The 27,998-nt window shown below is 47.7% G+C and overlaps 1 protein-coding gene across 2 annotated transcripts; it reads left to right on the top strand.

The window, feature by feature from the left end:
* The first annotated feature begins 85 nt into the window (after window positions 1-85).
* LOC132085750 (galactosylgalactosylxylosylprotein 3-beta-glucuronosyltransferase 1-like) lies at window positions 86-27,998 on the top strand. 2 transcript variants are annotated; one of them, XM_059491182.1, is made up of 6 exons: window positions 86-275; window positions 18,601-18,749; window positions 19,069-19,607; window positions 20,823-21,119; window positions 21,617-21,724; window positions 24,723-27,998. In XM_059491182.1, exons 2-5 carry the CDS (start codon window positions 18,638-18,640, stop codon window positions 21,701-21,703), a joined length of 1,035 nt encoding a protein of 344 aa, XP_059347165.1. In that variant the 5' UTR covers window positions 86-275; window positions 18,601-18,637; the 3' UTR covers window positions 21,704-21,724; window positions 24,723-27,998. The 2 variants fall into 2 exon arrangements, with proteins under 2 accessions (XP_059347165.1, XP_059347175.1); XM_059491192.1 differs by having other exon boundaries at window positions 94-275; window positions 18,605-18,749.

A 27,998-nucleotide genomic window follows, 5' to 3' on the forward strand; every position in this document is an offset into this window, starting at 1 on the left:
GGGCGGCCCTCGGCGCTCCCCCCACCCCCGGCACGGGGTGGCCTTAAATCGGCTCCGCGCCGCGCGTAGCCGCATCGCCGGCGCCGTCTGAAGGCGGGCGCCGCCATCCGCCGGCAGCGCCGACGGGCCGGTCCCGGTGCCGGTGCCGCTCGCAGGGCGCAGGGAGGACGCGCCTCCGCCCGGCGGCGGGCGATGCTCCCCCGGCAGCCCCCGGTGCGCTGCCGCCCCGCGCCCGGAGCCCCCGCGTCTCCGCCGTGACCGGCCCATCTCACCAGGTAAGCGGGAGACCCCGCGCTCGGGCACCGGGGCTTTGGGGGTGGGAGCAGCGGCGGGGATACAGCGGTGACCTTGCGGTCCCGCGGCGCTTGGCGCTGGAGGGGTGCTCTGCCCGGCAGCTGAATCCCCGAACTTCATCCCTGCTCAGCGCCAGGACCGATTCCGCTCCTGATGGGGAGCCCCTGTCCCTGTATCCCCCCACACCTTGGTCCGGACATCCCAATCCCAGGCTGGAATTTTCCAGCTGTGGGGAGATGCCTTCATTCCTGGTGTGTGTCCAGCCGGGAATCTCGCCGCCGGGATCTCCGAGCAAGGGTGCCCAACGCCGGTCCCGGGCACGCCGCTGCTCCCGGAGAGGTTTCATTGCGCCTCTTGGTGACAAATAGCGGAGAAGCCAAACTACACAAGGGCGACAAGGGGGATTGTGTGCAGGCACAGGTAGCCTCGCTGGAACCGACCCCAGGTGGGCGTCCCAGTGAGGGGCTCTGCAGAGGCGGGTTGGGAGAGGGCAAGAGTGGGAGGTTTGGGGAAGAGTTCTGCCCGGTTCTACCCCTGCCTCCCACACGGGTGTCTGCCGAGGGATGCAGTTGCTGGTTTTCTGGAGCAGCTTGGGGTGGATCTTGCTAGGCGAGTTGGAAAGTACTTTATTTCGGCCTCCCGCTCCAGCCACTGACCCATCCAGCCTCGGGCCAGGGGAGGAGAGGGAGAGGCTCAGCAGCTAATGCGTGACAGAGAGAAACCCCTCAAGGTGCTGCAAATCTGGAGAGAAGCAGCCAGTTCCTCAGTAACTCCTTAGGGAAAGCTGCCAAGGGGCAGTTTCTGTGCAGCTGGAGAGAAGGGCTGTTGGAATCAGCAGGGCAGCTCCAAGCAGCACCACAGCAGAGCAATAATGACAAGCTATAAATACCCGTCCGATAACTTGAAGTCCACACAGCTCAGCAAGTGACTGGGGGAGAGGGAGTGATGCAGCCACTGCAGGTGCTTTCAGCTCATTTTTTGGGCTCAGAGGAGGCTTCCTTGTGCAAAGCACATATGTAGAGAGTGTAGCAAGGTACAGCAGTTTCACACATGAGTCTGATCACCCACTTCTGCTTGGGCTTAAATCTCATCAGGTGCAAAAAGGGAAAAATAGATGGGGAGGTTCACACCTTGTACCTCTGGACAGCCAGCAGAAGTGCAAGGCATTGACCTCACTAGCCTCAGACAGACTAGGAACAGGGGCCATATAGCACTTCCACAAGCTGGGAGATAGGTGCACAGAGACAGCAGGATAGGACCCTCAAAAAAGGAAGGCCATCAATATTCTAAAATGTGGTTCCTCAGCAGGAGATTATGGGAACCTCTGTCTCAGGAAATAGAGAGGGTTACAGGGCAGGAGGAAGCCACTGGCAGAGCTGTATGTGACAGCCTGTGTCACATCTGTTTGCAGCCATGCGTGCTGCCAATCCCCTTTTCTCCATGTCCTGGAGCAGGATGTGGGGGCTCCATCACCTTTGCTTGGTGCCTGCTCCATGGTTTCCTGGAATCTCTCTGAGGGCAGGCACACCAGCGATACAGCACCAGCAGCTGAGTGCACGCTGTGCCTGCCCAGTGTGGGGCCAGGAGCTCCATGACTGTGATTCCTGCCCTCCCTCCCCCTGTCCCTCCCAGGAGTGACTTTGGTGTTGCTTTCAGGGCACTTCAGTCTGCATTGAATTAAGGCTCTGCAGAGCAGTTAAGGTACAGAGGTAGATGGGCAGCTAACTCATTGTGTCTGGTGTTTCAGGAAATCTGGTGAGATCAAATTAAAGCTCTTCTTTGACATTTTGAGTGCAGTAACAATAACAGTAGTAATAATAATAATAATAATGATAATAATAGCAAAATCATCTAGGCAACCTTGCAATCCCAGAGCACAGCTGAGATGCAGCCACCTTTGCAACAAAGGGCCTCAGCCTGGCTTGCAAGACACTGGAACAGCCACGGGATAGAAAACAAAGCACTTGGGCTGAGGACACTTTCTCCCTCCACAAGGGTTTTAATGAAGCAAGCTCCCGCACCTTTGGGCTTTGTTACAGTGTCATCTGGGAAGACTGTTGCCTAGGGAGCTGTACAGAGCTATACAGCAGCTAAATGTACGCAAGAGAGAAAGCACTTCCACAATGTACAGCCCTTAAATTCATATTCTTTCCATGGTCTGGGAATATTTTGGTGCCTAGTGCCTGTGTTCTCTAATGATATCTTCCCTGCAGAGTGTCCAAGGTTGTACTGGACAGCTAAAGGCTGTGTTACCTGTGTACCCAGCATTCTTTCTTCTTGCCTATGAAGCACTGGTAAAGGTGCTTTTTGGCAGGAAATTTTCCCCTGCTTCAGCAGCAGGCCGGGAGATGTCCTTAGTGTCTAAGACCAAAGTTGTCCCTAGCAGGCAGCTTGCTGGCAGGAGCCTGCATTGGATTGTCTCCAGCTGTACCCCTGGATGGCTTTCCTACCCTCTTCACCACGGCAGTCACCTGCCAGTGACAGTGCTCTACACATCCCTGTTTCTCAGTGCCTTCACAACTCCAGCCTCGGCTGCCCCTCTCTCCCAGGGTGCTGGTCCTGCTTTCCTCCAATGCCTCAGGAAGCAAAGTTCCTGTTCCAAACATAAGAAGCCACCCCACAACTCCATCCACCTCCTGGAACCACATCCAAGGCCTCTTATTCCTCACATTAAGCACTTTTGATGGTCTTTCCTGTTCACAATACTTGGGAGCAATAAAGATGTGTGTTGCAAGTCTTCATATGTATGCCTGCAAGGGATGAGATATTTGATAGGCTTCAAAGATGCCCTTTACTGAGCATGCAAAATTGCTCTGAGAAAGCTCTGCAATTATTCTCTGCAGGATGTACACAGGAAAGATGATATCTGTCCCCTTCCTCCTTGTATCTAATTGTTCCTAATAAAAGAAGAAGCCTAAAAAGGAGGTAATAAGCCAGACTGGAATCTGGGTCCCACACACCTCCAGGGCCCTGGAGGAGTCTAAAATCACTCTGCCCTTTTTGCTCCTGGCCTTTCTACCTAATAATAAGCATTAGGCTTTTCTGCACCGCTTCCCATCCCAAGATCTCCAAGCACTCTGCATGTGTGATTAAGAGCACTGCCTGCCCACATACAGAGCTGTTTGTCAGGATGACTACCCCCTCTTTCCAAGGGAGACACGGCAGCTCAGCGCGTCAGAGCTGAGACAGCCCCACATCATCTGTCTCACAGGCGAGAGGCCCCTGCCTCTCTGGGAAGCACTTGCTGGGAAGCAGCTCAGCCTAACAGGACTGTGATTTCAAACCTACCAGCACCAGAAAAGACTAATGAATATAGGGCATGGATGAGACCTGGGGCTGTCAGCACCCTCATCTCAGGTGCACACATGACTGCCTAAGCCCAGTTTTTGAAAGGGACACTGGTCAGATCCCCTGACTGGGGTACATCTCCAAACTGCATCTCAATCGGTGGTCAGCACACTTATGAAAACTTGGTCCTTTAATCTTTGATGCTGTTTTAGGCTGTGCAGGCTCATAATTAAGAGTTTGAAGTCTCTCCTAGCTTGCTGTCATGTGACATTAGTGCTCCCAAAGGCCTTTCCTTAAAACCCAAATTTATCTACTTTGCCAATGCTCCCAAATGTTCAATCAGCTACCTTGCTGGCCTCCTCCACCACACAATGTGGAGGAGCTGTCTGCCTGAGATGAAAACCTTGCACTCTGCAAATTCCTGGGATTTATAAAATGTGATCTGAGTTTCCTCATGAGACACAGTTTCCCAGGGCTGAGACACAGCAATGGGATCCACAGCTCCAGCAAAGGGACCTTCAGATTTTGTTTGCTGTTCATCCCTTCTCTGATCAGGTAATCCCACTAATGCCTGGCACACATAGAGAGATTCCTTAAGATGGGGTTAGTTAGCTCAGGAAGACACATGAGGAGGGATATTGGGGTGAAAAACAAAGCAATCAACAACACAGAAGAGGGAGAATGAATGCTTCTCTAATGCTTCTCTTCAGGGTTGTTCTCAGTAGAGGAACTGGACTGCATTCAGGAAAACATGAAAGGTAGCAATTTGGTGATAAAAGTAAGTATTTTCCCATGCTGTGCATTGTGACATAAGGAACTCTGCTACAAGATGCTGCTGGTGCTGAGTGTAGGATTCAGGAAGAGTAGGAATTGTGATGGATAGTGGCTTGTTCATCATTGGACAGGGCAGCCGACTTGAAAGATATTTTAATCTTCAGGGCCTCTCACATCCTCTAGCATAGGATTTTTTATACCTTCCAAAACCCCCAACACTGATCAATGTAAGATGAAGGACAAAAGGACAGAGATGTGTTTAAGTGAAAATCACTGGGGCATATTTTAATTTCCAGGCAGAAGCAAAAAAAAAGTATTTTCCAGCCTGTGTGCTGACACTTAGTTCTTGTAGGCTTGGGTTTTGTCAGCTGGAGCAGGTTCAGGTTAACTTCTGCTGAGATTTGAGCTGGTCCAGTGGTGCTTACGCTGCCACTTCCCGTGCCCATGTTGTGGATTTTAGCAGACTGCCAGCGTCCTGGCAACTTTATGTGGTGCTGGTCTATGAATAATGCTGCATTGCAAAAGGAAATGGTTTTCTTTGGATGTTACCTCTTGTCAATGAGAGCAAGGGCATTTATTCCCAGTACAGCCAACCTCTAGCCAAGCAAAGTGCTGGGATTACTTGGAGCTGAACAGGGTTAGCAGTCGGGCAATCTCAGCTCTGGATAAAAGATTTTAGAGCAGCAGTGTTGTCTCATTCTGTAAGTTCACGGTGGGTCTGTGTGTGGGAGTACAGGGCACATGGGAACTGTGATTTGCTAAGCAAAGCAGGATTGCTCCTCGGCAATCCTTGTGTGGGAGAACTTGAAGGAAAAGCCAAAGGCCAGGCAGGCAGCAGTAACTTGCAGACCCTGAGGTGATTCTCCCCTGGGGCATTGCAGGGCAGCCTGGCTTCTAAAGACACTGTCCTTAAGGGCAGGGTTTTAGCAAGGTCCTCTGCTCCCAACAATTATCTCCCAGTGCCTCTTGATAGAAACAGCACAGTTGATCCTTGCCTGGCAGGAGTGGAGGTTGCTGGCTCCTCTCCCCCTTCATGCCCCAGTTATTAAAGTAGGATAGTTAACATTCATCTTGCCCTGATCCTCCCTCATTCCGAAAGCTGAAAACAGCTGTAAAGGGGTATTTCATCTATGACTGGCAGGTTTAATTTATTTTTATGGTTTGTCCATAGCTATGGGTTAGGCAACAGTGCTAGGCTTCATGAAAGCCCTGACTGTGACTGCAGCAATGGGACTGGCATTCATTGGGGTGACACTGCACAAAGTGCCACTTCAGAGACCAGTGCTGGGTGAGCCTGGGTGGCAGCAAGGGACCTTGTCCTCTCTGTTATGCTGGGCTGTCTTCCTCATGGTCCAGCCATTGTGTTCATTGTGTCTCCCCTCCACTTTCTCCAGCACAAATGCCAGGGTGATCTTAACTTTCTCCCTGCTGATACTTCATCCCCTGGATCCTTCTCTCCCGAGGCCCTTCCCCCAGCCCAGATCCACACAAAGGTGAAAAGGAAGGAGGAGACGATGACTTTCCTCTATCTGCCAGCTTCTCTCTCCACCTCTGACGTGAATGAGGCCCTTCATGGTTTTCTCTTGAGCAAACACAGATGCTTTTGTTTTATGGGCTTGTGGGACGGGATGGAATTAATAAATCAGAGCGCCAGTGCTGTGCCGCCACATTCCTGCAATTTTAAGGCAAGATCACACACAAAAAAGGGCAGAAACAAAATAGGCAATCTCTTCAGAGAGCGCTCAGATGATTTGACTGTGCCTCCTGCTTGCTGTCCCACTTGGTCTCCTGCTCCCTCACCCTTGTTCATTCCTCCTCCTCCTCCTTTTGCATTCCCATTAACCTCATTTCTTCTGTTCCCTTTCCCTTCCTCAGGAATCACTTTCAGTCACACCTTAGTTTCTCACCTACACCTATTTTTTCTTCCCTTGTCTTCCTGTCATTTATGTTTCCTTACCCTTACCCCACACTAAGGTGTGACCACAGCTTGTGCATCCAGATATGAAGTTCAGTGTCCTGCATGTAAGCCAAAGAATCAGGAATGCCTCAGCTTTTTCACTGTGGACTGAAATGTCTGCTCTTACACCTGCTTCCTCCACCCCACTTCTGTTTTTCCTTCTAAGAATGTTGCTGCCTGAGAGATTCAGTGAATGACTCTGGGAATAAAACACAAAGTATTACTGTTCTCCTCTCAGACATGGTATTTAACAGTGTTCCTTCAAGCAAAATTAGATCCTGCCCCAGCACTGGCAGACCCTTTCCTTCCTTGAAGGATAACCAGAAATGCTTTGCCTAAAATGAATTCTTTTGAGCCAAATGACAAGTTTTAACATCTGTGCTTGGCTACCACCAGGTGGTAAGGAGCTAGCTAGCTTTTTCTCCCCTGTAATTAGCTAACTGTATGTGGGGCTTCAGGAGGACAAAGTGAACCGTGTGGTTAGTACAAACTACCAGCAAGGGGCTGAGGCAGTTTTATTCACTGTGCTGGTTGTTTTTTCTCTAATGAGCTTAGGCACTTGAAAGTCATTTCCCCAGAGTGCTTATACATTGTTGTGCTTATCTCACCTGTGGGGGAACTGAGGCACTGAAGCAGGTGAAATGATTTGCCCAGATCTACATACTGACGCATAGTTGAAGCCAGAAAAAGAACCAAGAAATCTTGTTTCACACTTGACTGCTTTATCCTCTGGCCTCACAGGAGGCCAGCAAAGGCCTTTATCTTGTTTAGATGAGTGGATAGTCATTCCAAGAGGGCGCTGGGGCAAGGATATCTTTCTGTACTAATACGTGTCTTAATGAGTCCTGTTGCTAAGCGGCTTCTATGATAGATCATGCATCTTCTTCACTAAGCATTGAAATAATTTTTTAATCATTAAAGCTAATACAGAATCCTCAGAAACATCCAAATCTCACAGCAGGGGCTGAAATTAGCAAGCAAACAGAAACCAAATCCTGATTATCCCTGTGCACCTCTACAAAGCCCACAAGCAGCGTGCGCTGAAGTCAAACACGAGCCCGGCTGAGCTGTAGCTCAGGGCTGGGCTGGGCAGTCAGAGGCAAGCTGGCAAATCCTGCTGCTCCACGGTCCACAGCAAGCTTTTTCCTCCCTCAGACATGTGTGCCAGCTCCTCATCTCCATGGAGCAATAGAAAAGGAGGTAGGAGTGTTAATCATTGACCCCAGATAGCTGAGGCATCCCCTGGCAGATCTTTAGGAAGGAGAAATTATTTGCATTTTGTCAAGTGTTATTAAGTGGCAGATCTCAGCCTGGCCAACATTATTCCCCCAGCCTATTTTTGTTTTCTTTTTGCCCTTGGAACCACCTCCTCCATCCTACTCCCACCAACCTCTTACATTTTCTGTTTTGTGAACAATTAGTTATTTCAGGTGTTCTCTCCAGTCAAGTCCCCTGCTTTGCCTTAACTCATATGTCTGCTCTCCAGCATGGCATACCAGCACCTCTTGAACTCTAGCTGCCCACAGGCTTCTCCATAACTCCTCCAGTAATTCCAGTGTATCTCCCATTCTGGTTAGCAACTCTCATACTGTTTCCTATTTTCCTCAAACCTACAGTGCTCAGCAGCATGTTATCCAATTATAACAGGAGGGTTTTTTACAGCCAAAGTGAGGTTTCTAACTTCTGTGTTAGAATAGGGCTCTTGGAGCATTAAGGAAAACACAATAAATCTCTTATTACTCGATATGCATCAGCAGCTCCATTACAAGGGAACAGGACCATCACAAAGTCACAGGACACCAATAAGCATTTTGCTGAGATCATCACTGCTGACCTCTGTGTGGATTTTTAGGGGTGAATAGAGTTTACCCCAAAGGATTCTTTGGGAAAGGATAATTTAAAATTGTTCTTACCACTTCTAAGAGCCTCTCTTGTCACCCTCTTGAGAATAAATCCAAGCCTGTTCCTGTACCATGACCAGTCTCCCCACTTGTGCTCCTGGTCATGTCAGTCTGCTAGACAAACTCTGTAGACTTCTTCCCACCTAGCTGCCTCTTCTGGAGGTGCTGCAGAGGATGGTTGTGGCTCTTCTGTCAACACCAGCTCCTGTTCAGTGGTAGATAAGCTTCCATCTCAGCAAGTTTTATTCACAGTCCATCAAGCCATGCCAAGCCAAGCCACACTTGGATTGTAACTCTATTGAAGTCAAACCAAGTCCTGGAACTGTTAAACACTGGTGCAAAATAGTCACTAGGCAAGATTTCTGCTCTTGTGTACTCCCTTCTGCCCGGCACTTACCAGACTGTTAAAATCTGATACCAAGTAATTCTTTCCTAACCCAAACATGGGTCCTAACCTGAGCACCAGAACAAACACAAATGGCCTAGAAATTAGTTACAGCAGGAGAAGCAAAAATCCAGTCTCTTCCTTCTTCCTTCCCAAGCAGTTTTTGGATGTTTCCTCTACCTAGAAGCTGTTGCTGGCCCTTCAGGGGTATTTTCTATGGAGCTGGTAACGGATGGAGGTAGTTCACGTGTGCATGTGGGAAGCTAGAAATACCTAACTTGACCTGTTGATCTCCACAAACATCCTCATAACCAGAGAGAATTTTCCTTCCCTGAGCACAAGGAGAGAGCCAGATTCATCATCAGAATCAGGAGAGATTCATATCCACCTCTCAGATTTACAGCAGCAGCAGCGCGTTTCTACTTTTAACAAGAAACCACTCTTTGTCTGCCCTGATCTTCCAGGCCAACTTGGTCTGTCATGGAAGCTCCAAGGGCTCTCAAACTGCAGAGAAGGGTTCAAAAAAAGCCTAGTTCATCTTCCCTCTCCAGCCAGAAGTATCTATTCATCAGTTATTCTGTCCAAGGCCACCTGGCAGCCCATGAATGTGGAAGTGAGGTGGGCAGGACAGCACTGCCCAGCACACCCTGCAGAGGGCAGAGGTGTAAGAGCTGGGAGGACACATCTCCCAGGGTTATCGTGGTTCTAGTTGTGCAAAGATGATACTCCAATCTCAGGAAACAGATCCAGCCTGGGGGAATATCAAATCCCTTTTGCATCCAGGCCTAGGGCAGCCTGAAGCACACGATTTCACAGAGAGGCCCACGAGCACAATAGTGCACAGGCTGACCTCCCTCCCGAGGGAAGCTTTATAAACACTACACGCAAAGACACTTTCAGACCAGGCTGCTTTCATGTGCAATTAAGGAGCATGGCAGAGAGCAATCCCTATACAAGCAGGCCCTATGGCAAGCTCCATGCACTCTAAGAGAGAGAGCAATTTGTTTCTCATGCTGTGAGCTCGTCTGCCCTCAATTCCCTCACTGCCTTCCCTGCCTTCCCAACAGACTCTTCCATTTTAACTGTGCAAGACACGGAAAAACAGAAACCAAAACGCACATCCTTTTTTTCTGGTAGGCTTGGATTGTTGTTAGAAAGGGGCATGTGACTTTTGCTACTCCTCAGGTCCATCTGTTCACCCAAATGCACCCACTGCTACCTTTTTCTACAAAATAAAACTTACTCTGATCATGATGCAGGGATATATGCTGGCAGCTGCTGCCAGTGCCCAAGTTAGATATTAGTCCCCTGGCATTCCCAGATGGTGGGAATTGTATATGGGTTTGATCTCAACCACCTTGGTGCATTATTTGAATGTGGCCTGCCTGTAGTCCAGAGTCAACAGCTTCCCTGTTAGGACAGGGAGGGACAGCAGAACAGTCCTAGCAGGACACTGACCATCGGCTTCCTGTCCCTTCTTTCTTTTGCTCTCTTCTTCCCTTTTTATTTCACAAGCAGAAGGCAGAAAAATAAACACTGTGTGCTGACTCTAATTTTCATTCTAGTGCTTCTCTTAATGAAGCCCAAGCTATACAGATCAGCTGTGGCATTTAAGGTACAAATCAAGCAGCGGACCATAACGTATATCAATTGCAAAAGACAATTCTCTAGGTGCCAATTTATCCATTCTGAGTTTGTTTCTAAAAGTGTCCACATGACACTTGGATGCTGCACAGCAAGTGGCAAATATAATGAGTGCTGATGATTTATTTGGAGGAAGAAATCAGAATTAGCATTTTGGACCATCTCAGCCAGTTACAAAGTGAGCGTATTTCACACAGCTCAGAGAGCTGCAACTGCAAAAATGTCCATCAAAGACACCAGAGAGGTGTTTCTCCTCTCTGTGATCCCACACAACTAACACCTGCATGATGTGGCATCAGTGCTGTCCAGTGCCCTCTCTGTCTTAATCTATATGGAGCAGCCACCCACAAGAACATTCCACACAAAGTTGCTGCTTGCACGATGCTTTTCTTGATCACATAACTCAGCCAGTATTCCCAAATAAAAACTCAGGGGGATTCCTGCCTTTACACTGCATTCATTCTCTGCCCACAGTTCTCTCCATACAATAACAGATCAGGGCTCTGATTCTTCAGGGGGCCAGCACGCACATGTAACCATTAAAATGCCAGTATTTTCACTGATTTTGGGAAGAGAGTAGACATATTTAGCTACACTGGTGTTTTAAATGACGTAACTGCTGCCCCACTCATTTGCACTGTGATTTCAGCCAGAGAAGTTTCTCCTTTGCTTTCTTTTGCCCTCCCTAGGAGTAATGGGGAAGTCCAGCAGGGAAGAGCATTTCAACATTGCCTTTGAAAGCAGGAGGAAAACAAGCTGTCTAAATCAATCAAGAGTGTGCATTAGTGATAGCTTGTTCCTCTGGAGGTCTGCATTTGATGTCATATTGACACACAGCTGAGATCAAAGCCTGTCTCTGTATCCTGGCTGCTATCAGAGGAACAGCATTGGCCTTTGGGCCCCATATCTTTACAAGGAGCTCGTGATCAATGTGATTTTTTTCCCCCCATAACAAGCACCTGTGAAATGTAGTTATCATCAAATAATGCCTAATGCCTTTTTCTCTGAAAAAGTAATTCCTCTCCATCTTTGAAAATGTTCTGGAAGGCAGTACTATGGGTTTTTCCTTTCTGCTTTTGTAAAAAAGCTGTAAAATGACAGCTCCCACTCCTGCTGAACAGGCATCAGCTGTTAACTCAGTAGGGAAAGCTCTGAATGAGATATACAGAAACTTTGGAACAATCCACTATTGTTTTTGCTTCCTTAGAATTATTTTGCCTCCTTGGAAAAAAAAAAAAGCTTTTTTTTTTTTTTTTTTTTTTTTTTTTTTTGCTAATGCAGATATTGGGCTGATTCATGCTGATACGTTTGGAATTATTATTCTGTAATAGTCATCAGCATCTATAAAGGACCTCAGTTCTGCCAGAGCTCAGCAGCAGGGAAGAGGATCTGAATAAGCCCCTGAGTTCCCTTTCAAGACAGGATAACTCCAAGCTTAGAGGTCTTTCAGGAGAGAGCAAGCTTTCACAGGAGATATCTGGTACCCCCTGCTTCTCTTTGGGCTTGAGCTGCTAATCTTTCTCTGGGTATTTCTGGCACCCCTGGATTACGTCTCTGCAGTGCAGGGAAATTGTGGTGGGGCAGAGGGCTGTGTCCCTGTGAGTCACAGCCCACCCTGGCCTATGGTCAGGGGGCAGAATGTGGTGACAGGTTGTATGGATCAATCATGAAGGACATTTGGGTCTGGGCTGATTAAAAATAGCCTGGCTTAGACCTCCTTTTTCAGGCTCCAGAAGGCTCCCTGCAAGGATGGGCTTTGCAGCCAAGTTCAAGGTCTAGTCTGTATTCAAACTGGGTTATCTCCATTCCTGCTGATAGCCCAGATAGGGCCTGGATACCCTTGATCTATCTGGGGATAGCAGGCTGAGCCACGTGCTGTCTCTAAAGTGTTGGCTCCTGTGGGACGTAGCCAGCAGATTTAATTAGCTCCATCAAATTTCTTTTTTGTTTTCTGTTGTTTGTGGGTTTGGTTTTTCTTTTTGGCTTGGAAGAAATCCCTGTATAAAGCACCACCCTCCTTCAGTCCATGCTCCCACACACAAGCCACATGTCTAGGACAAGGATGCTCTTCAGAAAGGTGCAGTGTCAAGCTATTTTCAGAGCAAGCTTTGATGAATGCTCAGCTTGGCTTCATGTGGGCAGTGGAGGGATGGTCATTGTGCATGGTGCATTCCTGAGGGACAAGCCTGGTTTCTGGGCTGAAGTAACTGTGCTCCCATATGCTGAAGGGATCAGAGCTGGCAGGAGAGGATGAAGCCTTTCTTTGCTTCTGAGGAAGAGGTGCAGGAGCTTGGGAAGGGGCAGCTGTTTCATTGGGAGTGACTCACTTCCTGGGGAAGTTGTCCCCACAGGAGCCTGCGCACCAAGGGACAGAGTGTTGATGGGGCTGAGCCTTGAAACTACACAGCTGCTCTTCCTGCTGTGGGAAGAACCTGGCCATCCTTCCCTGTATTGTTTTATTATTTGTAGTTCCCTGGGTTTTGTCTCTCATGGGGACTCAGTTAATTTTCCTTTGCCCTCTCTCCCCATGAGCAGTAGGGGAGTGCTCACCTCATTCAGATTGCAGGTGTCACTTGCCTGCAGCCCTTTGCCAGGTCTGCAGCAGAGGGATGATTAAAATCCCCAGCAGAAGAGCCCTCTTACACCTTGGGACAGAACTGCAGTCTCCCACTATTGCCTGGGCTACTGGGAGGTCAAGATCCCAGTTGTGGGATCAGAGCCTTTCTCTTCCCTGTTCCATCCACCTCCCCTATGAAGACAGGCTAAAAGAGTTGGGGCTGTTCAGCCTGGAGAAGAGAAGGCTCTGGGGAGACCTCAGAGCACCTTCAAATACCTAAAAGGGGCTACAATAGAGCTGGAGAGGGACTCTTTACAAAGGCATGTAGGGAAAGGATTAGGGAGAATGGGTTCAAACTGAAAGAGGGTAGGCTTAGGTTAAATATTAGGAAGGTGTTCTTCATTTTGAGGGTGGAGAGGCGCTGGCCCAGGTTGCCCAGAGTTGTTGTGGATAGCCCATCCCTGGAAGTGTTCAAGGCCAGGTTGGATGGGGCTTTGAGAAACCTGGTCTAGTGGAAGGTGTCACTGCCCAGCAGAGGGGTTGGAACTAGATGATCTTTAAGGTCCCTTCCAATCCAAAACATTCCATGATTGTATGATTAACATTTCGCTTCCTGAATGAGAAGTGAAAAAAGAAAAAACACTTCTTTTTCTTTGCCCCCCTTTGTTTTTCAGCCACCCAGGTCCAGCAGAGTTTAGGGGAGAAATTGCTACTTTCTGAGCAGAAAAACAAACTGCCTTTCCCCTTCTCTTTCCCACCCCCTCAAGAAATACAGCTGGATGTGAACCCTCAGGCATTGTCCTTTAGATCTAGCCTATTCTTTCTGTCCTACAACGATGCCATTCCTGAAGACCTGTCCGAGGGTTGGAGGAGTCTCACTACTGAGAAATGCCCTGTTTTGGCTGTGTTTGCACAGTAATTACCCATGCTTATCCCAGAGCAATAACCCATTCCACCCACTTCTGTGGTTCCTTGAATCCATCCTCCCACTTTACCGTGCACATCTCAAACAGAGAGGCAGCTGCCTGGTGAGGGGAAGCCTGCAGCATCTCGGCCTGTCTCAATTTTTAGCACTATTGTAGTTTCGACTGAAGGCTCTGATGGGCCCAAGGGAATGGAGGGAGAGGGGACAGCGGCTTCCTGTGCATTTCAGCAAGGCAGGGACTGAGCCGGTGCTGCTCACCACAAATACCGGCGCTGCCATGAATTATGCATTCCTTGTTTAAAGAGAGGTCGCTCTCATCAATAATTGAAAGCTCCCTGCTCTGCCTTCAGCATCACATCTCCCACACCGGGAGTTAGGGAACTCATGAAATCTTCATAGACTTTCTCAAGGTGGCTAGGGGCTGGTGGAGAGAGGCAGCAAAACGCAGGAAAACAAACCAAAAACCCTGCTGACGGCTTTGGTATGTGAAATTAAGAGTCATCTGCAGCTACCTGCAGGTCTGCTCCAACCCAGCTCCTCACAGCCCTGTCTCCTCCCCCCTCTACCTGTCTCCTCCCAGGGTACACACAGAACAGTAGGCTTGCAAACATGGCTCAAACCAAGATTAGGGAACAGTTCTTGAAACTTTTGGCTCCGTTACCTGAGAGTAGTTTGCTTTGGGCACTCACCTAGAAAATCGTTACACTGGCTGGCAGGATGTTCCCAAGGGACAGCTTGAACTGTGAAATTTGTCCCTCTGGGAAGATAAGGATCTTTAGAGTTCGTGTCTCTGACTAGAGCCCTACAGTCCTGGGGCTGGGGTTGGTCCAGCATTCAGAGTCTTGTAAGCCTGGCTCAGACCTGAACCAGAGGCTGGAAAATCGCCTCTCCTGCAGAGCAAACTTTTTGAAAAGTGTGGTTCTCATTCTGGATCAGGAAGGCAGAGGGCAGAACCAGAACCTCAGAGAGCTACCAAAGCCCATGTGATCATAACTCAGAAAAGGATGTAAATTGAGCAGCTTCTCAACAGGACTGTAGGAAAATCAGAGGCACTGGAAGGTGTCAGCCTTATAATCCCCAGTCAGCTGCGTCTCTCCCTAACTTTCACCTTTCTCCCATTCACCCAGCATGTCCTTTCAAATACTTTGCAGCTCAGGGAGAATGTCACTCCCCGGGTCATTTTGCAGCCTGGAATCCTTATCACTCTCTCAATATCTGGGTTGTCCTGCCTGTAATAAATTGTACCCTGCTGGTAATTAGTCAATAACAGATGAAGGATTGGTCACATGTGATGATCTGCGCCTCAGCCAGATCTTGTTCCTCCTCAGCATTATTCCAGGGAACCCAGCTCTACCCTCTGTGTGCTTCTCTCATTGTCTTCTCCTGAATCCTTTCAGAATAATGCCCCCTGTCTCAGAACAGGAGCTTAAATGGAGACTGAATGGTGTTGCATCCCAGGAGCTGAGAAGTCTGACAAAGCAGCGTGAAGCCAAAGTAGTATGAGAAACATTTTGTCCCTATCATACTCAGCTTTGTGCTCTGTGTGTTTGTTTATTTTTTAATGGAGAAGAGAAGATTGATGGATGAAATTAAGAAGAGGGATGTGTAATTGGAAAACAGCTCAAGAAGGCTACAGGCAGCATATTGAAGGCATCCATCAAACATTCAGCTAATGTTGTTAAGGGTGTGTAACACAAACAAGGGCTTCAGGAGACACTAGGGAAAAAAAGAAAAGGAAAGAGAACGGGGAATAGGCAGGACGGAAGAAAGAGCAAGGGAGGAGAAGAGCCAGCAAGAGAGTACAATCAATAATATTTGTATTGCAATCACATCCAAAGGCTCCCGTTGGGATCAGTGCTGGACTGTACAAGCACATTAAGAGATGGTCCCTGCCCTCTACAGCTTAAACCCAGGAATTACCAGATGAACGCAGGACATGGGTTTAGATGATCACAAAATTTTCTTCTGATCTTGAATCTCATTTAACAGGATCTACTCTGAGAGGGGTTAAAGGCAGAAGGAAGGTAGCTGGTTGTGCCAAGAATACACACTGCAATGTTTGCCAGCAGGCATGCAATTAATCCGAGCCACTTAGGAGACTTTGGTTTTAATTATAAAAAGTAGGTAAAAATATGTGCAGTAAGCCCCACTGGGGCCATCAGCAGGCTACCCAGAGGCATCGATATGTGACTGGATTTTGATGCTGTGTTTTCAAAAGGATGGACTGATGCTTTAATGGACCACTTTGTGGGAAATATTCCATGAGGGGTGGACATTAAGAGAATGCAAAGGGCCTTTGTGTGGGTAAGGACAGAAGACAAAGGCTAAAATTATTAGTAAGCCAGGGGATTTCTGTAGTCCTGGAAACAGGGAAGAAAAGAGACTCTGAAGGACTGAGAAAAGGCAGGTGAAAGATATAAAGCAACAGAGAAGAGTACACATGATGGATTCAGGGGAGACAGTGGGGGAGACAAGGTAACATTTTAAAGAGAAAATAAAGTATTCCAATAGAGATTTTTTTTAAAAATGGGGTTGAAGTCAGCTCCTCTGTGAGGTTCACAAGTTACCTGGGGCTTTATGCAGGGTTTAACTTGTTCAGCCTTGCTTGCTTTGGAAAAGCAATAGAGAGAAGGTGCATGCAGAAATAAATGAGCACGGAGCACCAGGCGAGTTGCACACACAGGCAGCATCTCCACTTGTTTGCTGTGTTTGGGAAGCATGAACAGAGCTGGCTGGAAGAGGGAGGAGAAGAAAGAGCTAGAAAAGGAATTAGTTAAAAATTCTTCCAACTCCAATCCACTCTCCTCTGTGCTCTATTGGAAACATGGCTGCCACGGCTGCCTCCTCCTCTCTTTCCCTCCAGAAGCAACCTGAGTTTGCAGCAGTAGCAGGTCTGCTGCATAGAAACTGTGTCTGTATAATTAAGGCCTTTAATAAAAGGGAAAAAGCAGTGGCTGCCTGACTCTGGTGCAGGGACATTTGTAATTGCAAGCATACCAAAGGAAGCAAGGAGCTGTGATGACCCTGAGCAAGGGCTTGAGTGGGCCTAGGTATCTGCAGTTGTTAATAGCAATCCTTGGATTTCTTTTGTGGCTCTGTCTGTTCTCACAGCCATGAGTGATGGGAGGCTTTACTCTGCGCTGCTACACTGGTAAGAGAAAAGATTTCCTGTGGGGAAAGCAGTCCCTGGTGTGGGTAACCTTATCCTGCCCTGTGTCTAGCCTGGATCTGCAGTTTGCCAAATACCTCTGCCTTTGGCACTAAAGCTTGAGGGACACTCTTGTACCTGCCCCAGAGCCAGTGATCAAAAAGCAATGTAGTTAAGCAGAGCCAGCATGTTTGCTGCACAAGGCTCCTGCTCACATCACCAAAACACTCCAGTGTGCCCCTGGCCACGCAGCTTCCTTGGTCCACTTCTTTATCAGCTTTTTGTAGCTTGAAAGTAGTGAAATGGGGCACCATGGTGTTTCCCGAGTGAGGAGGTAAGAAACATTAAACATCAACACCATTAATGGTTGGCTTGGGGAGCAGTCAGTGGGAATATACTTCCCAAAGGGACTGCTCCATCATTGGTACCATTGGTGCCTAGCAAGGAATGAGCTTGTGTTGCAGTAATTTCCTTAATAGGGCTTATGAACATCCACTTGCCCACCAGAGGAGTTGCTGAGACATGCTAGTCTTCTGTCAGATGTGGCTGAAACAGGATTGACAGTTATTGGTGGTAGGGCACGGATGAGCCCTCCAATTGCATATTCCTTGGTTTTTTCAGGACACCAAGGTAAAATGTCAGAGAAACAATTAAAGACAGATTCTAAGAGGTCCCAGAGGATGAATTTAGATTAGCATCTCCTAATATCTTTCAGTACCCTGTGGCTGCTGTCATTTTTAGACCAGTTGTCATATTTCTTCTGCCACAACTCTCTAAGGCTGAAGCAAGACAATCCCTCCACTCTGGACAGATGAGGAGCTGCTGGACCCAAATCCTGGGCATAGAGTTGCTTTTGAGCAAAATGTGCCTGTGTCCCTTTGAGGACCTTGGTTTTAGCTGACTGGCCTTCGGTACACTTAAAAATCCGTGGCAGAGCTGGAATTGAGAGACAATCAATTTGAATCTCCTTTTGTATCAACATGATGCCATCACTCTCTTCCCTCAAAATGCCATCAGCCTAGGAGTGCAGGAGAACCTGGTAGGGCCTGGTGGGTACTCCAAAGTCTGTGATTTCAACGAAATGCTGCAATGGCCAAACACTGCAAACCAGAAGTAGAAAGGGATGTGGGATAATTAAACATTCAGCAGGCATCACCAGCACTGTGGAATGACCAAGGCTGGGATTTCATGGAATGCTTGGTAGATGATAGCATGCGTGCCCAATTGCCTTAATGCATCTGCCTAAGGAGGATGAATTAACACTGCAGAAGTGTTAAGAGATGCTGGATATCTAGAGGATGCCTGACATCTGTTTTGTCCAGTTGCATATTCAGGTACACAAATCTTGCACACAGCTCTAAAAAGTTGTATGAAAGAAGCAAATTAAATGGCCACAACAAAGCTCAGGAATGAGCACAAGTCTCAAAGAGGAGGCAAGTGGAAGTCCTCTCCGACTTCAGAATCAGCAACATGAACAACCCTAACTCAAGGACAGTGGTTTCATCATGGGATAGTGGGAGGTTCTTTAGAGCAACAGAAATAGCTAAAAACTTCTATTGGTACCAGAGTTGGCCAAGTTGGATAATGGTTTGGACCTCAAGTATTAATAGAGCTCCTTGTAAACTTAGACAATACTTTGCAGGATCAGGGCCAAACATTTGTCATGCCTCCCTGCATTTTTGGCAACTTATATTTTGGAGGCCTTACTCTTTTTTCTTTTCTGAAAGGTAGAGAGATGCCTGGGCATTGGAAGCTCCCTGCAGCATGCTGAGGAGACGTAACCTTCTTACCACGCTCCTGATTGCCTTGCCATGGGCTCTTCTCCTAACCTTGTGGCACCAGTACCCAACCACCCACTACCTCAGCCTGCTGAGAAGTAAGTGCAAAAGTTCTGCTGTCAGTGTGCTGGTGGCTGTGATGACTTCTGTTGCAAACCCTCAGCAGGGATGCTCTCTCATAGGAAGGGTTAAACAAAGACAGATTTGCCTGAAGGCCCCCTCTGGGTTTGCTGACAGCAGAAACATAAACTGTTCTTAAGAGTGTGTTAAACATGCACCTTAGGCTGGCTTTGTAGAGAGGATGCAGCACTAACTCCAGATAGATGTGTGCCTCCCTGAACATGAGGCAGCCTGTTGGTTATTAGTTTTCTGACACATTTTTGGTTTTTTTCTCTTTCTTCCTTTGCTTTGTTCCAGAAGAGACAGACGAGAACGTGACCTCTAAAGCTCTCCTTAATGGTACATCTGCACTGAGAGAAGAAGTCTTCCCATCATGCACTCGGCAGCAGCAAAGCATAGGGGCAACACCTAAAATCATCCAGCATTATGTGTACTCCAGGCCTCCCCCATGGTCAGACACCCTGCCAACCATCTTTGTTATCACCCCGACCTACACCCGGCCCGTGCAGAAAGCTGAGCTGACCCGACTGGCCAACACCTTCCTCCACGTACAGAACCTGCACTGGGTGGTGGTGGAGGACTCTCCACGGAGGACCAACCTTGTGTCCAACCTGCTGGAGAAGGCTGGGCTCAACTTCACCCACCTCAATGTGGAGACACCCAAGAGCCTGAAGCTGGGTCTGTCCTGGATCCCATCCCACACCCCGAGGGGGACACTGCAGAGGAACCTGGGGCTGCACTGGCTGAGGGACAGCTTCAGCAACACCGCACCACCGGAAGGCGTAGTCTATTTTGCTGACGATGATAACACCTATAGCCTGGAGCTCTTTGAGGAGGTAAGAGACATCAAATTACATGGGACAGAAAAGCAGAATAGAGCTGCAGAGCCTCTTAAGCCCAGTTGCACTTGCAAAGACCTTGCCACTCTGCCATGCAGTGGCAGCTGGGTATAGGGCAGATGCAAGCTGAAAGGGTAAGGAACATATTTGCCATGCTATAGGCTGTGGATGTGAACAGCCACTCACTCATCATTGCACCAGCTAGAGTTCCTCTTGCCAGGGACCACAGGATGTGTACCTCAGAATTTATACCTCTCCTCAGGGAGAGCTGACCTAATTTAAATAAGCACCAAAGACAACTTCTGGCAAGGTGTAAATCTGCGCTGTTGTAGGGGTGTGTTGGTTAGGGGATGATAGAAGAGTTGTCTGACTTTCTATCCACCTTCACTCCTTGGCTGTCCTTCAGTTCTCCAAGTTCCAGCCACCACAAGAGAGCTGTGCCTCTGGGATCACTGGAGCTTGCCCAGACTTCTGCTGGAGACGTGGCTTTTGTGAGATGCCAAGCCTATTGTGAACTTGCAAAAATCCAGTAAACTCTCTTGTCACCGATTTAAGCCAAACTGTACTAGGCCACTTGAAGAGCAGAATTATGCATCACAACACATTTCCAGTTTTCAGAGTTGTTAGGTCTCTGTTAAGCTCATCCTTTTTACTTACTTCCAGGTCCTTTCTGACAATTTCAATAAACCCCCACACTTCTAGGCAGTAGCCGTGGATGGAAAAACAAGGCAGGAGGTGTGGGGAGAAATTGGAATAGATGAGGACAAAGATGAATCAGTCAGGGAGATTACTTGCATGAGTGTGAAGCTGGAGTGAGTGGAGTTGGTAAGACAGAGCTAGAGGCCTGGTAACAGTAGTATTTGGCATTTACAAAAATGATAAAATTCTACCATAACAAAAAGGTAAAAGTTCAAATGGGATGAGAAAAGCAGAGGTTTTCATTCTTCTGTGGGACTGGATGTGGGCACAGAACAGCAGTGAGTTGTTGTTCAGAGAATAACGTGCTAAGAATTTGCCTTGTGGCTGTGGAAGCTGTAGCTCCTCAAGCAGCAGCAAAGTGAACTAGAGCTTGGCTGCTGAGAGCGATGTGATTGCGTGGGAAGTCCGTGGGGGAGGACAGGTGCCAATGAAAGCAGAGGATGGTGCACTAACGGGTTGGGACAGACATGGCAGGGTTGCATTCTCACAGCACTGTCTCTTTCTGGCACACAGATGCGCTACACAAGGCGGGTCTCAGTCTGGCCAGTGGCTTTCGTTGGGGGGCTGCGATATGAATCCCCAAAAGTGAGCCCAGCAGGGAAGGTGGTGGGCTGGAAAACCGTCTTCGACCCTAATCGTCCCTTTGCTATTGACATGGCTGGATTTGCTATCAGCATCAAGCTGATTTTGGAGAAGCCTCACGCCAGTTTCAAGCTGGAGGGAGTTAAAGGAGGGTACCAGGAAACAAGTCTGCTGAAGGATTTAGTGACTATGGATGGGCTGGAGCCCAAAGCAGCTAACTGCACAAAGGTGAGTACAAGAAATCTCAAAGATACAGTCTCCTCACTGGGTCCTGGCTGCTTTTACAGCCTCCTGCCACACTCTTTCACCTTCCATTGTGCCTTCCCTGTGCTGGCACACGTCAGTGCCAAATGATGCTGGGACAGACAGATGGACAAAGCCTGCTAAATTCTTCACAGACGTAAAGCTCAGAGAGAGCTAAGGAGCAGTGCTAGGTGTGCTTCATTAATAAAGAAGCTCAGATGTACAATTTGTTCCCAGATTGCTTCTCCAAAGTCCAGAAGGATTGGCAGAGGGTTGAGTCTGTAATTTTGCTCTAGAATAATCTCTCCTCCTTGTCACTTTTTCATGTGCCAATAAAGTGTCTCCCAGGATCAACCGCTTTCAATCACATTCTTCAAACAGCTCTGAGCCTCACTTTTCTGAGGATCCCACCCAATGGGTGAAGTACTTTCATAGTTTCCATGCTATTCAGAATGCCCTGAACTCTCTGTCCTTCCCTCTAGGTGTTGGTGTGGCACACAAGAACTGAGAGGCCCACTCTGGTTAATGAAGGCAAGCGTGGGTTTACAGACCCCAGAGTAGAGGTGTAAGCAGAGAGCCAGCTCCAGGGTGTGAGTATCTTTGTCTTTATTGTTTTTAACAAGGCAAATAATCTGTACCTGATTCCTTATTTCTGCTACTATTTCCTCAAAAAGTGTATATGTGACTGCTCTGGTAATTCACCATGCCACCCTTTGGACAAGAAGTAGATTCTTGCTCATTCAAGCCTCCTTGCAGACCATATGGGAGTTTTGCCTGACAGAGAGAAAAGAAGCAGCAGAATCCCCCAGTTTAACTCAGTATTAATGACAAGCCAAATTCTTGCCCTTGGACTCTTTCATCCAGCTGTAAACTCCCTTTGGTGTGGGAGTTGTTCTACAGCATAGAACAAGATCACACTGCTGCAGGCAACTTTTTGTCCCGGCAGCCCTGCCACCTGTGCAGTGCTTCATGCATCCCCCTTCAGCTTTTATCCTGCATTTCATGCATCCCCCTTCAGCTTTTATCCTGCCTGAACAGCTGGGGTGTGGGTGCAGCAGGGAAAGGCTGATGGAATGCTTAGAGCACCTCAGAACAGGAACCAGCAAAGCACAACCTACACAGAGTCTCTCAGTTTGAGGTGCTGGGTACCAATGCTCCCAGAGCTAGGAGTACATCTGCTGCTGAGGAGAAATACTGAATGCACTAGGAAGTGCCTTTGCAGTTCACAGAGCGGGGTTCAGCAGCAGGATGGGGAATTATGGCAACCACCACAGGTGAGGCAGGAATGTATCAGAGATCATTGACATGTTCTTAGAAAGAGAATGATGATGAAGTGTCCAGATGCCATGCCCTCTGATCTCAATGGGAGATTCCTGCCCCAAAAGTCCAAAAAGAATAAAAATATCCCAATTTCGGAGTACCCAGCTTTTTCTGAAATCAGCCATAACTGTGTCAGGACACAGGATGCTGAATGATTTAGTCCTACTTTGGAAGATATTCCAGGAGTGCTTTTAGTTTTGACCCCAATATACACCTCAGCTCAGCTCTACCAGTGGAAATAAAACTGACAGCTTTTATATAGGCAGTCATGAGTATTTCAACTCCTGCACTGATCTCTGTGTGCATCACTAGAAGCTGCACTCAGCATTGTCACAGCACCTCACCTTTGCACACAAATAGTGCAAAGCAATCCCAGTGCCTGCACACCCAGCAGCAGATGGAAGGGAGTCAGTTATCTAAACACAGACACCTGGTGCCACCACAGGGACCCTGGGGTAGCCTGCCTGTCCCTCCCACAGGGCACAAACCCTGTACCATTTCTGACAGCTTTTTACTGATATTACAGATATCCTAGAAACCCATAAATTATGCCTGTGCTTAGGCAGCAGCTCCTCTTTTCACCAGTGCTTTTGTGAGATCCTCTACAACAGGCTCATTTTGCACACTCACCCGTGCTGAGTCTGCAGTTGCCTAAAGCTATGATTGCCCAAACTCATCTCACAAGGACTCACAGTCCAGTTAACTGCTCTGCAGAAATCACTTACTTTATACAGGGTGAGCAGGCCTATAAAAACTCAGATGGATTAGACCCTCCTTGCCTACTTGCCAGAGGAGAGGCTGCTCCATTGGAGATGCACAGTGCAGATGTAATGTTCCACAAATGAGCCATTTTTGGCTGGGCTCTTTTGTCCTCACCTCTCTCCCTGGCCAAACACTCAGCCGTCCTCTATAAGAAATGTAATGCACCAGCTATAGAGTCTCATGAGAATGGCTTCCCATGAGTGATTTGTTGTGGGAAAGGAAAGCAACCAGCCTACAAGATCAAGACACTGCCACTGATTCACCAGCAGGACTTGCACCTTAATCCAAGCCATCCTCTCCAATGGTTTCAATCAGATTGTTGGCTGGATCAACTCTGCAGATTTTTAAGGATCTTTGTACTTGCATTAGCAGTTACTTTGACCACAATTCCTTCTGCACCACTGTCTGTCATGTGGGGCAGCTGCTCTGACACATCAGGTTGGCAGGTGGCATCTACTCCAGGAGACACATGCAAGGTAAATTGCTTGACTATCAATAGCAATCAAGCAAAATCTTCAGATTGCATCTCTTAAAATTTTCAATTGAGATCTCTGCTGAAGGCTTCAGTGTATTGGAAGTTCATACTATCAAGGCTGCTGAGCTTCAGAACATTGATAGGCATGATCTAGATAAGCCCGAGCTGAGAACAAAAAGAGGCAAAATTGCTCCCCTGAGGATCTTCTGTTCTTAGACACAATAGGAAGAATGTTTCCATCTTTCCCTCCTGGCAATTAGTCCTCCTTGAGGATCAGATCAAGCCAGTTAAGTCCAAGACCTCCCAGAGCCCTCCTTCCCTTTAAATCCTGCAGATGTGAGTCAGGCAGACATTGCTTGGTGTGGGATTTGGTACTCCCCTAATCTCTAATTGGACCACTTGCATGGCTGCTTGCCACAGAGCAGCCCAAAGCTATCACAGCATATATCCCTGCTGACTGTATTGAAACACCTTTGAAACACAGGCTTTGCCTTCTGAGAACAGGAGATGAAGATTAATTTCACCTCATATTTTTCTTTCTTAAAGTCCTGAAAGCTATCACAGAAGACTGGTGTTATAAAAACTACCTATTATTATTGCTAATTTTTATTTACAGGCATCCAAAAGAGAAGAGTGTGCTTAGGTTAGCACAGGACTCCTGCTATTGTGAAATTTGGAAAGAGAGAAGGTTCATCTGCATTTCACAGCTTCCAGACAGACTGAATAGATCCTCAGATCTCATCCTCCTACTCTTTCTTTAAAAAAAAAATATCAGAGAAGTTAAAATAATGACTTTAAGTGCAGACAAAAAAATCTGTCAGAAACTTTCTCTAATTAGTAAATAAAATCTGCCAGCTAAGACTCTAGTGCAGAGAGAATCCCTGCAGCTCTTCAGCCATATCCCAGCCCAAAGCCATGCACAGTTCAGGAGGAACCTGTTCACTGATGCCTGCAAGGTGTTTGCCTGAGCCAGGGGGGATAGCCATGTTGTATTTACACCTTCTTACCTCACCTTGTGTTTGTTTTGACAGAGGCAGAGAGCTGTGATCGTTCCTGAAGTTCATCAGCAACCATAGCAACTGTGCACCCTGCCTGTCCTGCCCAGCGCTCTGAAGAATGACAAACACCCCAAATGTCACCACCCCAAACAGCTCCCATTGCCCAAAGAGGTGTAATAAGGAGGAACAGAGCTGAGGTGATGCCCTGAGATCCTCCCCACCTTGGAGAGGAGTACTTCCCTTCCCCACTGGGCCCTGTACTTTTAACCATTTCTTAAAACTTACTAGATATGATCTTCATTCTCCACTGTGCCAGCACAGTGGCTGAAATCCAGGATGAGTGCAGGTGCCTCCAAAGGTCTCTCCTGGCATCTTGCAAAACCTTAGCTTCAGTACAGCAACTGTGAACTGCCGTAGTTCAAGGACAGGAGTTGTCACTAAAGCACAAATATGGACTTGTTGGCCTGAGGCTGGTGTGCTCTAAAACAGCTTTAAAGCTAAGCTGGCATGAGAGTTCTCCCTCTGAGTGAGGCACTCTGAAATGTACACAGATCAGCCTTCAGTGTTGGAGAGGAACCTGTGCTGATGAACCTCATTTGGGGTTTGGGAGCTCAGAAGGGATGTGGTGCCTATCCCTCAGCTCAGATCTTGAACTGTCCCTGCTTAAGGTTGTTTTGGAAAACTCCATCTGAGATCCCCAGGCACAGACACCTCTGGAAGAAGTTCCTCTCCTGCACTGGGAGACATGCCTCCATGTGCTGCTGCAGAGAGCAGAAAGTAGGGGCAAAGATGGTGGACTTGAGCGTGTTCAAGGCCTGGAAGCCTGCTGCAGCACCATCAGGTGCTTCAGGAGCCTCAAATCATGTGCATGGACTTGGAGAGGAAGACAACTCTCTGAGAGGGAGGTGGGTGAGAAGTGCTCAGAGAAGAGGAACCCTCGGCCTGCACTCATCTGCTGTGAGAACATCAAGGAATGTGGAGACATCATCGGAAAACCTATCTTGAGCACATACATGACAACTGAAATAACAAATCTGGCAAGGTTTTCCAGCTGAACTTTGAAAGGAGTGTGTGGTGCTGTGAAGAGAGAGGAGTCAGTGTCATGTGGAAGGGTTTCCCTTTCCCTCAATAAAACAGGAAGACAGCCAGGTGGGAGGCAGCCTACAAAACAGGAGGTGCAGATGAGGACTGAAGAAAGGATGCACTGGATTAAAAGCACAAGTGTTGGTACCATATGTGTGCGTGGGGAGTGGTGTCGCTGTGACTTTTCCAGGAAGATTCCCTGAATGACCCAGAAACCCCTCTGAGCAGATCTTTAAAACCTTCTTCACTCAGGCCATGAGAAACAAGGTTTAAGGCATTCAAAACACATCAAGGATTTCACAGCTGGGAGAAAGTTATAAGCAACTGAGTCATGCCTTGCCCAAGGAATTCAGGGCTAGCAGGAAACTTATTTATTTGTTGATTTATTTATACTAGAATTCTTCTCTGCCTATTCCTTGTTTAGCTTTGGTTTTTAGCTTAGGTCACATGACACATTCATGAAGAAAGAATATTTTCCCCCTTGCCTCAGAACAGTGGAGCTTGGTGTTCACCGATGAATGTCATATGTTCTGTGCTCCCTGGGGTTTCTTTACAATGGTATCTGAAACTGGCAAAATAATCAGAAACACAGCAAGGGGGACAGTACAGCGAAGGAAATCACAGTTCTTTTATGCAACAAACGTGGGTGGCACTAAGTTTCTGGCTCCCGAGCAATCACACTGAGGTAAAAACATGAGCAAAGGACTGCCTCACTCAGCAGACAGTCCCCACGGGCTCTCAGGAAGCCTCAATGAAGGGGGCTCTTTGAAGGGTATCTGAGAGGGGGAGTTGGTCCATATTCCCTGAGTGGAGAAAGAGCAGCCATGCATCTTGCTACAGCAGGGGACCAAAGTATGGGAGAGGCACAGCGGAAGAGATGCCTCCTTTGAGAGAGAGAGACAGGAGAAATCAAATAATAGGCAACAACTACAGAAATGGAGACTGCATTTAGTAAGGCTAAGGCCAGGGCCTGTCTGGATAAACACACCAGAATACAAGGCCACCCTGCCAGCTGTCTCAGCATGAAGGAAATACTGAATGGGGTGAGAAAGCAATGTATTCTCTGGACTGTATAAAGGTCCTTACAGTGCTTCCTGGCACCTCATAGCATAAAGGAAGTCCAGCAGCCACAGAATGCTTTTCACTCTGCATTTGTCAGAGCTTTTTGCCCTGCCCTCTGCAGAAGGTAGCAGGGCTTGCACTCCAGTGGGCTTCACAGGCCACCCTGCCAGAGGCAGGTGGGCTCAGTGCTTCTAGCCAGCATTAACCCAAGATTAAGTCCCCTTCTTTGTGGTTTCAATGAATGAGCAAGGGTGAGGGAATAAAGGAGTTGATTTATGATCCTCCATTTTCCTCTGAGATGGGCAAAGGTTCTGCCCATATGAACAGGAGGAGATGTGGTGATTAATTCTCTGGCCTTTAACCTCACACAGGTCCTACATAGGGTTTTGGCACTGACAGTGAGTGTCTGTAGCAAGGATTTATTCCCATTGCAACAGATCCCACCACATACATGTTTTTAGAGAGTCGTTCTCTCTACATCCTTACAAGAAAGTAAAATTACTCTTTCTGTATGTACTACACTGTCAGTTCAGTCTTGGTCAGAGTCGGCTCTCAAGACCAGCCCTATTGCACCACCTCCATTCTTGCCCTAGCCGGGCCCTGTGGAGCAGACCCTCTGTGAATCAAGAAGTTCTGTCAGTCACTACATTGTGCAGAACCAAAACCTCATCTGGACAGCTGGCATTCCAGGCCAGCAGACAGATGGACCTGTTCAGCACAAAGACTCTGTTGCCTGTAGAGCAGCCTGAGGATGGCAAGGGCTGCTGCTGGCCAAGGTGTATCAGCCAAGGGTGGGTGAGTACCAGGCACCACAAGTTAAGATGGTTGTTTGCCAGCAGAGCAGGGTGGGGGAACCCAGGACAGAAGCAGCTGCCAGGGTTACAGGCTTCAGGGGAAGTGAGTGCAGTAAGGAGGGAAGCCACAGATCAAGCCTGAGGTGTTTAAACAAGAGAAGGCAGCACCTGGTTTTTACTAGCATCTTAGCACCTGATATTCATGTTCTCTGAGATTCATCCAACTCACCAACCAATGAATATTACTAACCTTTCCTGTTGCAGAAAATACTATTGATGAACAAAAGAGAATGTCGAGAAAGTACTTTTTAATGGTTATTTATTTATATTGAATGGTACTAGAGCATTATTAAATATGATGTGAACAGTA

The sequence above is a fragment of the Ammospiza nelsoni genome, chromosome 2 (assembly GCF_027579445.1).
Source record: "Ammospiza nelsoni isolate bAmmNel1 chromosome 2, bAmmNel1.pri, whole genome shotgun sequence".
NCBI lineage: Eukaryota > Metazoa > Chordata > Aves > Passeriformes > Passerellidae > Ammospiza > Ammospiza nelsoni.

Excerpts from the sequence above, each read along its gene's own strand:
- LOC132085750 (XM_059491182.1), top strand. The coding sequence starts at position 18,638 with ATGCTGAGGAGACGTAACCTTCTTACCACGCTCCTGATTGCCTTGCCA. Across the intron at positions 18,750-19,068 it reads CTACCTCAGCCTGCTGAGAA|AAGAGACAGACGAGAACGTG; the intron begins GTAAGTGCAAAA and ends GCTTTGTTCCAG. Across the intron at positions 21,120-21,616 it reads AAGCAGCTAACTGCACAAAG|GTGTTGGTGTGGCACACAAG; the intron begins GTGAGTACAAGA and ends CCTTCCCTCTAG.